A 17,410-nucleotide genomic window follows, 5' to 3' on the forward strand; every position below is an offset into this window, starting at 1 on the left:
CTCTCTCTCTCTCTCTCTGTGGGGCTCCCTGCCTCCCTCCCTGCCTGGCGCTGCTGCTCCTCCTCCTCTCCCTCTCAGTCTCCTCCTCCTCCTGCTCGGAGTCCGGAGTCCGGCGGAGGCAGGGAGGGAGGCAGCAGCCCACTCGGCGCCGGCTGGCAGTGGGGGGCGATGGCGGAGGGCGGCGAGGGCGAGGAGCTGCTGCCTCCTCGGCTGCCTTCTTCGGGGGGATCCCCGGGGGGACCCAAGCGCCTCTGCTGCTCCCGGGGGCTGCTGGCGGCGGGGGCTGCAGGGGCCACTCTGGCCGCTCTCCCTCCCGGGGCCGCAGGAGGAGGAGGAGGAGGAGGAGGAGGCTCGGCGGGGGCCCTGGCGGGAGGCCATGGCTCCCCGGGGCCCTTCCCGGGCTCCCTGGCTCCCCCTCCGGCTGCGGCTCCGGCTCCTCCGCCTGCCGCCTTCTTCCTTCCCCGCCGGCGCCGGCTGCCCCTCTTCCAGCCGGAGTCCCTGCTGGACGCGGCGGCCAAGCGGGTGGCCGGCAGCTGGGCCTTCGAGCGCGTGGAGGGCCGCTTCCAGCGCATCCCGGAGCCCGTCCAGCGCCGCATCGTCTACTGGAGCTTCCCCCGCAGCGAGAGGCAGATCCGCATGTACTCCAGCTTCCAGCCCGGAGGCAGGCCCTCGGCCGCGGCGCCCGGAGCGGGGGCCCTCGGGGGGAACCCCCCTCCGGCAGCCTCGGGCCCCGGGGCGCCCCAAGAAGAGAGCCCCGCCGGCGCCATGCCTCCCTCCGCAGCCCCGACCGGCGCCGGCCCTCCCCCGGCCCCAGGAGCCGGGCCCTCTGCCTCCGCCTCCGCCTCCGCTGCTGCCCCCGAGGGGCTCCCTTTCCGGAGGGGCATCCGGCTCCTGGAGGCCGGCGCCGTCGACAACGTCCTCCAAGTCGGTGAGTCAGGGCTGAGGACGGGAGCCGGGAGCCGCTTTGGCCCCGCTTTCGCTCCTTTTCGGGTTGAAGGCTAGGGAAGCCTGGGAGCTGGAGTCGGTTCTGGGTCTAGAATTCCATAGCCTTGAGAACGGAGTCAAAGCGGTGCCGAAGCGGGCTAGGTCTCCAGTGTGGACGCACCGGACCGGGATGCCGGTGGTATCCTCCCTCTGCACCTTTGATTCCAAGAAGACATCTCCTCCCTTTCCATCTTCTTCCTCAGAATATATCCTCCCTTTGCTGCCCTTCTTTCTGCCCAGGAGGAATCCCCGAAAGGCCCTCCCTTTGGAGCATCCCTCCCTCAGAAGCATCAGCTGAAGGATCCCATGAACCCCTGTCTCTGTGCAGGGCGACCCTGAGGCCTCTCCTTCCTCCCAGCAGGGCAGGCCCTCCCTCCCTTGCCCCCTTCTGCCCAGGAGGAATCCCAAAAGGCCCTCCCTTGGGAGCATCCCGAAGAAGCAGCCATGCTCAGGGCTTCCAGCCTGGCTTTGGCAACCTCCCACACTCTTGTCGAGTTGTTCCATTTTGCAGCACTTGGTCCTCCTTTGTTGATAGGAGTGTTTTTCACCTTGATTTGGGAATGTCCTACATGTTTTCCAGAAGTGCCCTCCATTTTGGGCTGCCTGGTCCTCCTTTGCAGTGAGGACATCTGGTCACCCTGCTCCTCTCAAAGTCCATTCCTGTCCCAGAGACTTTGAAAGGTGAGGCAAGGGGGAAATTATATGTATACGTACACATACACACATATATAATATACAATTATATATATATATATATATATAGAGAGAGAGAGAGAGAGAGAGTTTGAAAGGTGAAATTATATATGACTTTTCCCCCCTTTCAATCTCTCTCTCTCTATACCTATCTATATATCTTTCTATGGTATATATAAATATATTATTTATGTATTGTATAAGTGAATATTTTCCCCCCCCCCCCCTTTCAAACGCTCTCTCTCTCTCTCTAATTATATCTCTCTATATAGCCAGATTATTTATGTGTGTGTATATATACGTATATATATATTCCCCTTTCCCCACCTTTCAAACGCTCTCCCTCTTTCTCTAATTATATCTCTTTCTCTCTATATAGATATATTATTTATGTATATGTATATATTTTCCCCTTTCCTCACCTTTCATACACACTCCCTCCCTCCCTCCCTCCCTCCCTCCCTCTAATTATATATATCTATATGTCTATATCTATATAAATGTATGATTGATGTACTATATGTTTGTGTCTAGATTTCCCCCTTCCCCCTCCTTCCCAACTCTTTCCCCTTCTCCTTCTCCCCTCCTTCCTCCCTTGATGCTGGGCCCTTCCTTCCTTCTTCTTTCTTTGCCTGCCCTCCCCTTCCTTCCTTCTCTCCCTGGCAGCCTTTTGTTCCTTGACAGTAGTAGTCTTTCCCACTGCCTTCTTTCTTCTCTGGGGGAGGGAAGCTCAGGGGGTCCTTTTTCAAGGAGGAGAGCTCTTTCTGGTTTTGTGAGGCCTCCAGACCAGAGCCAGCTTTCCATCCCTGTCATTTTCTTTGAAAATGAAGGTGTCTGTGGCTCATGGCTTTGTGGGCGAAGTTTGCAAAAAGGCCTCCATTTAGTACCAGCTTGGGGCACCCACCAAACTCTTGCCATAGATACTCGACTATAAGTCAACCTCATGTATAAGTCGAGGGCAAGTTTTGGGATCAAAATTATGGATTTCAATATGACCCCGTGGATAAGTCAAGGGTAAAACTTAGGGGCATGTCACAAAGGATCTATAGGATAATGCAAAGGAAAACAATGCCACAGATCTTACAAAATTCTACATATATACAGTGCCTATATTGACTGTGGATAAGTCGACTCAGGTTTTTTTGGGTCAATTTTTTGACTAAAATTTCTAGACTTGTACATGAGTATATACAGTAATCCAAATGGCTTTACCTCTTTGCAAAGACCCTCTTTTTCACCCTCTTTCCCCTGATCCTGGAGTAGCCAAAATGGTCTAGGGCTGCATCCACACTGCACACATAATCTGGTTTGAACTACCATCCCCAGAATTCCATAGCATGGAGCTGTGGCAGTTAAAGCAGTGTCAAACCAGATTATTTGTGCAGTGTGGATGCAGCGGCCTCTGTGTGGATCAGGTGGAAGACTCCTCAACTGGGTTAGAATATGCCACCATACATATTCTAGGAGGTCCAAATTGCCTTTGAAAAAGTGGTGCCTGTATTGTTTTCAATGTGCAAAAAAATAAGACTAATTCTGTCTTTTACCCAGATACTTGGCAATCTAATTAATGCAGCACAGGGATTATTTCAGAGGAACAAGCAAAGGAGGGGACCTGACATGTTTTCACTTTGGCTGCTGCCAGACTATGGAGAGTTTGGTTCCATTCCCTTTCTTCTTGCTGTGCATTGCCTTTTCTTCCTTCCACTGGAAACCAAAAATGAAAATGAAGCTCTTGACTTTATTGACATTCAACACAAGGTTCATTATGAGGTTCCTTGTCAGAGGCTTGTGACTGATTGACAAAAGGTTGTTTCTTTCCATCCTAGTTACCCCCTGAGAGCTGGGTTTTTTTAACATACAGTACGGCACAAAAATAATCTGTTTTACATTATTAGGGGAGATGGATGGAATGAAAGCTTCTATTAAGCGGGCATTTGAGGTGGACTTTATTTTTCAAATGTGAAATGTAAATTCGTTTTGTATTGAGGCCCATTGCCATTGTATACGAAGTATAGTGTGAGATTTCCGCCGTTTAAAATTGTTTAGCTTTACAGTCTGTATTTTCCAATTTAAAAGGGGAGGGGAGGAGAAAAATGATAGAACCTAGTAGTAATTTTGAAAAATGCAATGATGCTTAGATTTTTTTTTACAAATTTATAGTAACCTTCAACAAAAAATAAAAATAAATAAATAAATATTAAATGTTTACTTCATTATTTTTAAACATAATTAATTTATATTGCCCCTCCCCCCGGCCACCAACAAAGGCTTTGGTTATCAGGACTTTGTAAATAAATGTCACCTTTAAGGTAGTTAAAAACGAAGAGGTTGACGTGAAACAATGTTATAAGAATGAAAAATGTTTCTAAGGAATCTGAATGAAACGTTTCATTGACCACAGAGGTTGCCACCTTTATATTACAGAACATTTCAATTTGATTTGGGCTTTAATAGGGGAAAAAATGCTTGATTAAACTTCTTATCAAAACAGGCATGAAATTAGCAGTGGATTTTGCAGTTGGTGACTCAGTAGTACTGTATGTGGATGTTGTGACTGCAGATCTCAGGACTTGTTCTGTACCGTGAATTCATTAGGAACTCAGTTTTTTCAAAGACATCTTATTACTGTGGCAGTAATAAAAATGCAAAGTGTAATGTTACGAATTAATAATTTTAAGGGACATACCCGCTAACATTTCTTGCCTTCAGAATCTACAGAGTACAGTAATTTGTTTTCTGTTTTATTGTCAGTATTTTCTGCAGCACTTGGAAGGCCTCTTCTAAAGATGCTTATTATTAAAATACCTATGGAGAAAGTAGAGGTTTCATAAATAATGGAGGAAACTTGTGGGTTTGTAAAGCTGCATTATTAATCCAACAATTATGTAGGCTTTCCTATGCTTATATATGTGCCATGAACATGTCTGTATTATTGCCATCTCATGGAGCCATGACTGGCTAAAACAGTCTTCTGGAAACATGGCACCAGGCTTTGTTCAGTAAAATGTCCCCAACATGCAAAACCTGACTGCAAACTGCCACTGGTTAAGTTTGTTATGTATAAAGTTCTCTTGCTGAACTGTGTTATTGTGTTAATGCCTATAACATCGGGATGGCTACCTTTGTAGTGAATGACAATAAGAGGTTGTCAACTTCTGTGGAACCTCCCTTCCATGCCTTTTAAAGTTTGCAAGCTATAGATAAATTCATAACAGTTATGGGGAATGAGATGAAAGGTTGTTTATTCAATAAGGAAAGGAGTCGGTGAACATTTGCATAATGCTGTAAGCCTCTTCCTAGAGAGAAGCTGAAAGAGAATTTAAATAAAACAAAATGCTGTGAAAGTGATGAGTGTTTATCTTGTGCAGATGGTGGGCATAATGCTTTCCATATTTGTACTAGTAACCATATCTATTAATGTTTAAGGTAGGATAAACCTAACCAACAAAGTGGTTTGTTGATCTTGGAAGCATTTGCATTGAAATGGGAACTTTGATGCTGGCCTATATATGAGACTCTTTATAGTTAAGGGGGGGAAAAATCCCCTGGCCACCAAATAAAAAAGGTTATTAATTTAAAATAAAGGCCACCTGCAGTTCTGCAGTTCTGTATGTTCATAATATGATACTATTCAGTTAATGTATTCTTTAATGTCTGATCATGCAAACTTGGTATTGTTTCAAAGTATCCAATGCCGTTTCCAAATGCAGGCAAGCAAATATTTATTCTGAAGCTATCAAAAACATTAGAGGTAGTCTGGACATAAGGTTTTATATTTAACCATTTCGTGCCTGCTATTCTGGAGGTAGCAGGCATGTATGTAGTAAATTAATAATTCCTCCATGCTTAGTAAAATTTAAACACACTGAAGCCTGACTTCAGTAGGCTCATTAAATTGACTTTTCAGGTTTAAAAAGCTACTGGACACAAATATTCTTATGTTTTTAATAAACGGCTGTTCGTATTATAATATGTGCTCAGCTCTGTAGGGCAACAATAGTAATATTGGACAAATTCAAAAAGGAATGGAGAACTTTGGGATTTACTGCAAATGTGTTGTCTGTAAGGAATCCTCCATCCAGATCCAAACATTTCAAAGGTGGGGGTTAATTTGTAATGAACTCATTACAAATTCATTACAAATCCATATAAATATTCATATGCATCTGAAGAAATCTTGTTTACTACAGCCTTTGTTATCCAGCCTTAAAAACAACAAGATTCTAGTTTGTACTTTTGACTTGGTGTAGTTTGTCCTCAAGTTGTCACCCTTCCATACTCAAAAGCAGGTGCCTCAGATTTTAATGGGAGTCTATGCGGGTTACAGACCGCTATAAGGGATGTCCTTAGGACGCCCCATTTTGAAAAAGGGGTGTCTCTTCCAGACGCTCCTTACCCTGTTACGTAACAAATGGCAGCCATGGCCGCCGCCATTTTGACGTAACGGACTCTCTGCATCCGCATGTCGCAGCCCGGAAGTGATGCCGTGAGTGTGCGCTTTGGCACTTGCGGCGTCTCTTCCGGGTTGCTGGAAGGAGCGCGATTTTCGTGCTCCTTCTTTGCAGCGCGGAGGAATCGCGCGATTTGGCTGCTGAGACTCCTCCGCGCTGCAACCGGCAGTGGCCCGAGACCGCCCCTTTTGGGTGGTCTGTAACGGGCCCCAATTGCTTTTAGTGATTACAGGACAGTTTCAGACAAGGTAAGGTACATTTTTACACTTGCAGCCATGAAAATTAAACTAATGATATAGAACATATCACCAGGAAACCTGTAGTACGCTGCATGATTCATCCTGGGTAGGAGCAATTACAGAGAATTTTGTGTACATTGCATGGAATGTGTGTACTCCAGCCATAGGCACAAAAGGAGAATCTTTTAGTTTATTAGTGCAGCCATGAAGAAAAGTTAAAAATAGACTCAGGGATTTCCCTTCTGCATAGAGATGCATATGATTATATTGTCTGCTAGTTGATGTCTAACAGATTTCAATGGGATCGAAAACAGGATGGCTCTGTCCTTCTGTAATTAGCTATATAAACATTCTACTACTGCAGTCCTTTGTATGATTACTTGGGATAGGTCCTATTGGACACAATTCCAGGATCATGTTGTGAATGTGCTTTTGATACCTTTCTCACACCTTCACAGTCTTTTGATACTGTTGTAGTTTTTATTAGTATTAGTATTTTAATTTTTTTGTAGAAACAAGCATAACCAACAAATAATGTATCTTGAGATCCAGCACAATAAGGTGTATCAGGTTTGTGAGTCATGACTATCCAGCTGAAAAACTCCAGCTGACAAAATGACAGCAATTAAACTAGAATACCTCTCCAAACATCAACATGTGAAAATGGTGTGTGTGTGTGTGTGTGTGTGTGTGTGTGTATGTAAGACTGGCATTTTCATTTGCATAAACTTGTGCACTGTCATGAAAAATTTGGAGTAGTATTTTTAAAAAATGTCTTTGTGAGAGACTGTTTTCAAGGAATCAGCCAATGTCTCATGTGGAGGATGAACAGTATTAACCTGTTGAGAACAAGTGGTATCAGGCTTTCCATTGCAGAGGGACATCTATCATGTTTTGACCAACTATATGTCAAACAAACACACCAAGATGCAGAACTACAATTTTGTGCAGAACTACAACTATTTCATAAGTTCCCTTCTCAGCTATGGGATGAGTGGCATCAGTAGATAAAATCTAGCCCTGTTAAACTGTGTTTTAAAGCTTTTATGTGTCAAAATCGATTATTCTGAAAACATTTCAGAGGAGAAGGATGCAAAGTTAGTTAAATTTATCAAAACACTGGAAAGTTAAACTAACCGGGGGAGGGGGGATGTGTTAACTTGCTCCTGAGATGAATGTAATAACTGCTTGTTGGTGTTGCTTTCCAGTGACAGACAATAGGAGTACTTATACATCAAAAAGTGGTTGGTGAATTGCTCCTAAAAACCGTAATCTATACCATGTTTACTCCAAAAATAAGTGCCATTGATTTGTAGTGGACTTCTAAGTGTTTACGATTATCCGCCACAATCTTGCCTGCTTGTTCGAATAACACAATACAAGATTACATTTACGGTTCTTCTTGATTTGTTAAATTTAAAGTGTAACTTCACTATTATCTGTGGGAACCAAATTTCGGGAGGAATTAATCCTCCCCAGCTGTCCCCTCCTCACTCCAGGTAATTGTGTGTCCCCTCCTGTGTGGCATTTAATTTTGAAAACCACCTTCTCTTTCTTTATTCAAAAGGAAAGCTTTTTCCAAACCTTAAATCTTTGGGAAGTGAGCAGAGGCTAGGAAAGGTCTCTGTTGGTCCAGAAGTCCTTCTCCATCCAACCATAGACATTAATTTATAGATCTTGTTTATCACATGAAGCAGAAGTTAGATGCTTCTCAAAACATATTTATGGATAATATGAAATCACATCTTCAGAGGTAACAAAGTATTTGATAGAAGAACTTTATTTACAGATGTATAAAGATTCCTTCAATTTAATAATAAGCTGGAATGGTTATGTAATGAGGACTAATTATGACTTATTTGGAGTTCAGGAAGTCTTATTTTTGTTTTATGTATAGTTATTCATAACAGTCAGTGTGAGGGTTGATGTGAGGTATGTATTGTATTTTGTGATTATGAGGTGTGAAATGTGCTTGTATTTGTATTCGTTGAATTTTTTTGTTTCTTTTGTTGTCTTTGGTTTTATTGTAGTGTTAATATATGTTATTTTATATTTCAATTTAAAAAAAAAGCTAACAGTATAGATGAACTGTTGATTTTTTGACAGATAGATTGAGACAAATGAGAACTCAAAACATGATGTTTTAGGGTATCTATAGTTCAACATAGTTTCTGTGACTAGCCTGCTGTGGATCTTCACTCATCACTCAGATGTGTAATGTACCTCAAAGAAGCTCAGAGACAAGCTTTGATGTCTGGTTTTCACAGAGGTATGCTCCACAAAATGCTAATTGGCTGGGCCTTGTGATAATTGTGAAACACTGGGTTGGTTGTCTTGGTTTGTGGACTGTTGTTGCTAAAGAATTTTCAGGATTGGGATTTTAGCTGAAGCAGATCAGTTTGCATATGATTCTTAGCCAACTAGGAGACTAAGTAGTTAGTCAGGTTTGAGATGTCCTGTGCCATCATGACACATAATGGTGGACTGAGTTATATGTCACGATCTATATGTGAATAACATGCATGTAATACTTTCCTCATAACGCTCAGTGCAGTCTTCTCCAGTTTGGGGGCCTGTCAGAGGTGCTAGATCCCAATTAACATTGTCATAGCATCACCAGATGTAGTTTCACAGATCTGAAGAACATTGGGCTGGGGGACACTGATTTAGTCTTAGTGTATTTTACAATACACTAAGGTATTCATAGTAAAGGATATATGGCTGATACATGGGAAAGCTGCCACACAAATGCTGGCTGCTATGGCTATAATGAGATTTGGTAAATATTTCAAAGTGGCCAGCTAACCAAGTTCCAAGTTTCTAATCGTATGGGAGCCAGTAATAGTGATAACTTGGTACACAACGGGCCTGTGTCTATAGTAGCTGGACTAATATGTTTTAAGGACATTTCATTTTTCTCTAAGGCTGGGGGCACACATGTTCACCAGTGATAAACACAGTTTTCTCTGTTATTTGAAAAACCTCCCAAAATTGTTTGATCAGAGATGATAATAAGAGAAAATAAACACATGTATATCCATGAGACATAAAGTGTCTCTCAAACCAGTTTCATCTTTGTATTATTCCAGCATAACTTCCCCTGGTATTTCTGGATATAGATTTACAATGGAAACACTGTCTGTAACTCAAGTTATTGTGTATAGGGTGGCCACATGCAAAGGGGGACTGGACTCCCAACAATTACGCAGGAGAGAAAATTGTAATAAGTGATAACCTGCTGAAAATCTCTCATTTGTATCACTGTTAAAAGCATAATGAAGTTCAGCCATAGCTTCCCACCTGGGGATTGTGCAACTGTCAGAATCATGGGATTAATTTCTGTCTTGGTGCAATTTAATCCATTTTTGTTTCAAGCCATGTTGTCTAGTTCTAATCTCCACCAGACTAGATTGAAAACAAGGCAATTTCAGGCTGCAGCCTTAAACTCATTTTTAAAGGCATAAGCTCCATTGAACACAGTGAGAGGTGCTTCATAGTAAATCCTCATAGGTTTTTGTTTTTTTTTGGTTTTTCAACAACTGAAAAGAGTTTAAAAAATTCCAGATTTTAAATGTCATGTTTTTATTAATATTATTTGATTCCTATAACAATTAAAACATATTGATTTGTAACTAAATATAGCCTAGGAGCTAGCAAACCTTTGGAAAATATAGCCCTCGTGATTTTGTTGTTGAATTCCAAGCTCAATAGCACCAGACAGCGTGGCCAGTGTTAAAAAGCAGTGGGAATTGTAGTCCTACAACCCACTGGAAAGCCACAAGTACTTCATTTCTTGTTTAGAGACCACAGCTGCATCTGTACTGCAGAAATAATGCAGTTTGACCCCACTTTAATTACCGTGGGTCAATGATGTGGAATTCTGGGATTTGTAGTTTTGTGAGATATTTAGCCTTCTCTGTTAGAGAGCTTTGGTGCCACAACAAATTACAGACCTCAGGATTCCAAAGCATTAAGCTATAGCCGTTAAAGTGGTGTCAAACTGCATTATTTCAGCAGTGCAAATGCAGCCCTACATTCAGTCCTGTAAATGGCTATTCAGATTAAGTTCAGCAAGATGTATTCTGGGCTCTAGGAACATGTGATTGCAGTAAAAATTAATAATTTCTAAATTAATCAATTTTTATCTGCCTCTAATTAAAACGACTCACTTGAAGGGTAAATGCCTAGACCATTTTAGAAGTAGGGCTGGTAGAAGAGTTTTTCTGAGAGATGAGCAAGGATACAGTCTAGTCAGACTTTAACCTCAAGTTGCATTGTATGAGAGAGCAGAGCAAGGGCATAATGCTCTTCTGTGAAGTTAATGTGCCCTAGATGTCCATCCTGTTTGACTGACAGTGATAAATATTCATATTTTGACCTTAAAAATTAGACATTTTCTCCATGGTTTGTTTTTTTAATGAAGGAAAGCTGACTTTGCTTAATATGTTTGAGAAAGGGTCATAGATTCAGTTTTGAAAGGTTAAATGTTGGCTTTTAACATGTTAATGTGTATTAAAATAAGATTTTGTTTTAAATCAGGTTACATTGAAAGAGATGATTGATGTAACTGTAGTTAGCAAAAATTATTATCTGAATGATTTATCTGTATGAATTTGCCCCTCCACAGGTTATAATTTTCCTCCTTCATAGAAGCTTGGATAATATGTGGGGCTCTTTGTAGGTAACAGCCAGGTTTTGAGAGAGCAAGAGTACACTGCTGGGCCAGCCCCAAAAATAGCTTTTTTGTACACTTTCACAATGATGAATGCTAAATGTGCTTTATTATATGTCTACAAAAGGGCTACTGTCTTTTATGTACCTTTATTTAATGGAGATAAGCATTCATAATTTCTTTTCTGAAGCCAGATGCCATAAATGCGTTTGGAAGTGCATCAGATCCCTTGACAGTGATGAACACTGAACCAAGAGAAGTTGCATCATGCAAAACAGGCTTTTAAAAATACAGTATAACAGTTTATGTCTGCTAAGCACAAGAGATACACAAATATGTTATGAAAACATGAGTGGGCTTTGTCTTGCATCTATCTTTTTGCTTTAAAGATAACACAACCAACCAGTTATTTCACTAACAATTGATCTTGAAGCCTGCCTTTGAAAGGGATTAGAAACAATAATTCACTTCTTTGTTTGTTCGCCAGCATGGGTTGTGTTGTATTTTGGCAAAATGCTTGCTAGCATTTCCCCTGCTCTTTTCCTTGCAAATTAGGAATTAAACGTAGGTATATTGCTTGCGTTTATAGTATTCTTGGGTTCTCTCCCACCTCAGTAGAGACTGGGCAGCTGTGTTAATTCACACTCACAGCTGATGACATCCACAGATCAGGTTTCCTGCTACTAAAGGGAATAAAAATGCCCCAGTGTGTTTTAATAAGAGAGGTTGGGTGGAACTCTGCTGAGTACTGGTTCATTTGGGAGAGTGCTGTTTTCCCCTGCCCTGCTTCATTTGGGTTAAATAGCAAGGCAGTGAATGTTGTCTAGCTGCAGGAACTAACAGAATGAATTATTTTGTCTGGATAGGCATGTCTGTGTTTTGAAGATATTTTAGAACAAATTATCTCCTCCAACCATCTCTTCAAAGTGACAAAGCAAGAACAAAATATTTTAAGCTTTGTAAAAATTTAACTTTTTCCCTTGAAAAAATCATGCTGAAACAAATGAAGACCTCTTCCTTTGTTTATGGAAAAATATGATGTAACAAAAGTGAGAAATGCATGGGTCCCATCCTTGGAGAAAAGGGGAATTTACATAAAATCAAATAATTAAAAATAAATTCTGAAGGAGACCAGTCTACTATTTTCCTCCTCTCCTAAAAAGAGAGTGTTACTTTTCATCCTTCTTGACGTAGTCTGATGAGACAATATCCTCCAGGCATATCCTGGAGTGTTTTGCCTGAAAAACAGATGTTCTCTCATTGTCACGCTGCAGTTGTGCAGAAAAGTGCAGGCAATCCATGATTTTTATTTAGCACTGATGGCACACATATTGCTAGGTCTCCCAAGAGGCCATGCTGATAGTGCTTATTCAGTGCTCTCTCTGTGTATTAACTGAAATTTGCACTGTAAAGATGTATGAAACTATAACCTTTTCCCTGCTACCACATTTTCTTATTTTCTTATACCTGTATTTGTTTTGTATTACTTTATATTATCAAGGGTTCTATAAAATAAATTTCTACATGACCTTTTATCTTGCAGAAAAGTTGGCTAAGCTTTTTTTTTTAAAGAAATGATGGAGTCAGCAAAGCTGTATACAGCTCTGCTGGTTTTTACAAGGCTAGTAGGCTGGGGGAATGTTTAGTGGACTTTGATATAGAAGACAATATCTGTTTAAATTAATCTTTAATTAAAATGCTGTTCCCCTTACTGACCTTATTAACCTTCCCAAGAAAGCACTTTCCATTGGTTTTTTTAAAAATAAAATTAAACTTTCATGTTAATGTTAAAAGAGTGCTATTAAATATTATTATAAGGGGATTTTTCAAGCAGCAGGTTTTAAAGCAACAAATACACTCATGGAAAGTGTCAAAGATAGATTTCTTTAAAAAATGCATCTGCTATTGTGTCTTCCAAAATATGATGTGAACAATATCTCAATAGAATTTACAGACAATGTAAGAATTAGATTTGCGCTATTAAGCATAATTAACTGGGAACCAGCAGGATTATGGTCAGAAGCCAGGGACATACTCAAGAAAGAATGCAAGAGGACACTTTTGGTGACCGAATAGAAAGAGAAGACACAATGGACAACAGATAAAACACTTCAAGCAGTTAAGGAAAGAAGACAACAAAAGGGAGACAAGAACAAAATCATAATCCTGAGTGTACTTGTTAAATGACTAGTGCACAAGGATAAAGAAAACTACTGTATTATAATAATCAATACAGAGGAATAGAAGACAACAGAAGAGGTAGAACAAGAGATTTCTTCCACAGAATAAAAGACCTCAAAGGGAAGTTCAAACCAAAGGCCGGGATATGCTATGATAAGAAGAGTACCATACTACAAGTCCAAGTTGGGTAAGACATTGGATCCGGTACACAGGAGAGTGATATAAAAGAGAAGAAGAAATGAATAGCTCTTTAAATGAAGAATCATATGAAAATGAATCCCAAATTCTAGAAAGCAAGATGGAAGCTGCAATAAGAGAAATGGGAATAAGAAATCACCAGGAGCAGACGATATTCCAGTAGAATTGCTACAGACAGGCAGAACCAGCGTTAATTAAAATATGCCAACAACTGTGGAAAACAAAACGGTGGCCAACAGTCTGGAAATGTTAAATATACATCCCCATCCACAAGAATGGAGACACAAAAGAGAGCAGTAACTGTAGGGCCATTTCATTAATCTCCCATACAAATAACATTATGCTTCAAATTCTGCAACATAGACTCCAGTCGTATGGAGGAAGAAACCTCAGAGGTGCACGTGGGTTTCAGAAAAGAAAGAGGCACTGGGGACCACATTACAAACACATGATGGCTAATGGAGTGCACCAAGGAATTCCAAAAGAAAATCCGCATGTGCTTTTTACATTGTAGTAAAGCCTTTGACTACATAGATCACGAAAAGCTATGAATGCTCTTTAAAAAATGGGAGTGCCACTACATTTGATTATCCTGATGAGAAATCTATACTTAGAACAAGAGGACACTGTTAGAACAAAATATGGAGAAACAGTCGCCATTCACAGCCCAACTCTCCCCACCCACCCTCCCTTCTTTCAGCTTCCTGTCACAACTTTGGGGTGGTTGAATCATAGAGTTGGAAGAAACTGCAAGGGCCATCCAGTCCAACCCCCTGCCATGCAGGAAATCTAAATCAAAGCATCCCCGACAAATGGCAATCCAGCTTCTGTTTAAAGACCTCTAAGGAAGGAGACTCCACTGTCGAACAGCCCTTACTGTCAGGAAGTTCCTCCTAATGTTGAGGTGGAATCTCTCTTCCTGTAGCTTGCATCCATTGCTCCGGGTCCTAGTCTCTGGAGCAGCAGAAAACAAGTTAGCTCCCTCCTCAATATGACATCCCTTCAAATATTTAAACAGGGCTATCATATCACCTCTTAACCTTCTCTTCTCCAGGCTAAACATCCCCAGCTCCCTAAGTAGTTCCTCATAGGGCATGATTTCCAGACCTTTCACCATTTTAGTTACTCTCCTTTGGACATGCTCCAGTTTCTCAATGTCCTTTTTTAATTGTGGTGCTCAGAACTGGACACAATATTCCAGGTGGGGCCTGACCAGAGCAGAATATATTGGCACTATGACTTCCCTTGATCTAGACACTATATTTCTATTGATGCAACCTAAAATCGCATTGGCCTTGTTAGCTGCTGCATCGCACAGCTGACTCATATTCAATTTGTGGTCTACTTGGACTTCCAGATCCCTTTCACATGTAGTCTTGTTCAGCCAGGTGTCACTCATCCTATATCTGTTCATTTCATTTTTTCCACCCTAAGTGCAGTACCTTACATTTTCCGTGTTGAAATTCATAGGCAGTTGCATAGGTCTTGGATCTGTTGGGCGTGATTTCCAGAACTGCATAGCCCTTGATCGGAAGTCCAACAGGGACATGGAGGTGCTGAGATTGCAGCGGTGTCACCATTGTGGGGGCCACATCGATTCAGCATCCCTGGTGAGAAGGGGTGGAGATGCGCATATGCGTATAACCAGTTAGCATTGGGCGATGGGTGTTGTTTACCAGTGACCCCTTGTCATCCTGAAGCTTGGCCGTGACAAATCAATTGGGTTTCATCGATCAATCAGGGATTAATGGATGACAGATTCAGATCTCATGCATTGGAGGCAACCTATGATATGTTGTTGTTGTTGTTTAATAAAGTTGTGGACTTCTTTGTTCTAAACATTGGTGTTTGTGGTCTTTCCCACGGTGACTCCCATACTTGGCAAACATCATAGACTTGGAACAATTACTGAGGAAAGTCAAAGAAGAAAGTGCAAAGGCAGACTTACTGCTGAACATAAATAAAACAAAAATAATGACCACAGAGGATCTACATAAATTCAACCTAGACAGTGAGGAAATAAAAGTATCATACTTTGGATCAAACAGTGATCAGAATGGAGATTGCAGTCAAGAAATAAGAAGAGGACTAGGAATGGAAAGAGCAGCCATAAAAGAGCTAGAAAAGATCCTAAACAGTAAAAAAATACAATTGAGCATTAAGGTTAGAATTACCCAATCTATTGTATTTCCTATCACCATGTACGGATGTGAGGACTGAAGAAAGTGGATAAAAAGAAAATCAAGAATGCTGAGAATTCCGTGGACAGCTAAAAAGTCAAACATATGGGTTCTTGAACAGATCAAGCCTGGACTCTTCCTGGAAGCCAAGATGATTAAACAGAAGCTGTTGTACTTTGGCCACATTATGAGAATGCACAACATCATTAGAAAAGACAATAATGCTGGGAAAGGTAGAAGGCAGTAGAAATAGAGGAAGACTGTGTGTTATATGGCTTGACTCAGAGGACATGGGCCTGAATCTATAAGACCTATTCAGAGCAGTGGAGGAAAGGGGGTCTTGGAGATATCTCAACTACAGGGTTGCCATTAGTCGAAGTTGACTCAAGGGCAGCTAACAACAACAATTCTATCTTCCATTTGCATGCATTTTGAATGGTCATTATACAAGGGCTAGGATACAGGAATGATAAACAGGCATATACTCTTTTTTCCTCCATATGTCTGGAAAATAATAATAAGAAAAAGCTGGTGCATACCAATTTTTGGATTATAGTTATTTTATAGATGGCCCAGCGGGACTCAATTTTATTATTGGCAGGGTGTCAGCAATCATACATGTCTGTGAAAAGTACAGGCAATTTTTTATTTGGATGGTGCTGTAACAGACTTGCACCTTCTGAACCTGTAAGATAAAATATGTATCTATCTTATTTTATTTATTAAATCAGGAATAGTTCGTTTTAGAACTGCAAGGAATGTAACATCTCTTTAAAAGAATTCCAGATTGGATCTTGATTTAGGTATGTGCAAATACATTGGTAGAAGGGAATGCAATTAGATTGGTAGAAGGGGAAATTAGAACAGATCAAGGGCTCTAAAATAAGGTACCTTGCAATTAAAAGCAAAAAAACAAAGGAAGCATAGAGATAGATCAAGAGGGTAAGTAGACACAAAAATAAAACAAATATTCAGCTGAAGAGAATTCTTGTTGTATTATGGTGATGGGACCCTTGGTAGGCAGATGGAAAATTCAAGCACCACATCTTTCTTTTATAAACAGCAAATGCTGTTTTCCCCCTAAGTCTCTGCTGGCTGACATCTGTGGAGGTTCACAGGCATGATGGATTTATGAGACATATAGTTGTTTTTCAACATGGAAATTCAACATTGTGCTGAATGCCCTGAAATTATGTGTGATCTGTTCCCCCCTGGCACACCATGTCAAAGTTTTAGAAGGGCTCACATTTTGGCCCATGAAATGTATTGAATATACCATAATATTTCAGTAATAATAATAATAATAATGATAGGGGTGAATAAAGTTATCCTCTTCAGCTATACAATATTTTCATTTAACACTGAGATTGCCAGATAGTTAAGGAAGAATTTATTTGAATAACTGTTTTAGTGTCAACTCAATTAAAATACGTCTCTGCTTCATAGCTTCCTTACCTTTTTTAAGTGTCATAAAAATCATTTGTGTGCCAAATTATCTTTAAAATCAATGTCAAGACTGTTTCACAAATATTAGCTCCAACTAAAAATCCGGAAACTGCAATTAAGAATTCAACTAGGTTGTTATTGGTTAGTTGGCATTTTTAATACTTGGAAATTTTCTTGTCTTTGAAGAGAAAGGGTGTCTCAACACATCATGACAGCCTATCAATAAAATGTTTGGAGGTTTTTGGATTTTTTTCCTTTTGAGACTTTAGAGCTAAAAAAAAAATTATGTTCAAAATTTTTGCAAAATAACAAACAACGTGCTTTGTAAGATTTTTTATAAGTGGTTTATAGATGCCAGAGTGAAAA

General features: G+C 40.6%; 2 protein-coding genes across 2 annotated transcripts in view; one reads left to right on the forward strand and one right to left on the reverse strand.

Moving 5' to 3' along the window:
* The window catches only part of EIF2B3 (eukaryotic translation initiation factor 2B subunit gamma), a 601,892-nt gene that overhangs the window by 140,001 nt on the left and 444,481 nt on the right, over positions 1 to 17,410 (reverse strand). The gene's annotated exons all lie outside the window — the stretch shown is intronic.
* The window catches only part of ZSWIM5 (zinc finger SWIM-type containing 5), a 167,927-nt gene continuing 150,625 nt past the window's right edge, over positions 109 to 17,410 (forward strand). Inside the window, exon 1 of the mRNA XM_042462826.1 lies at positions 109 to 928. Coding sequence (XP_042318760.1) covers positions 169 to 928 — 760 coding nt within the window. The 5' untranslated portion in view covers positions 109 to 168. The remainder of the gene's footprint in view (positions 929 to 17,410) is intronic.

This window comes from Sceloporus undulatus, chromosome 4 (assembly GCF_019175285.1).
Source record: "Sceloporus undulatus isolate JIND9_A2432 ecotype Alabama chromosome 4, SceUnd_v1.1, whole genome shotgun sequence".
Taxonomy (NCBI): domain Eukaryota; kingdom Metazoa; phylum Chordata; class Lepidosauria; order Squamata; family Phrynosomatidae; genus Sceloporus; species Sceloporus undulatus.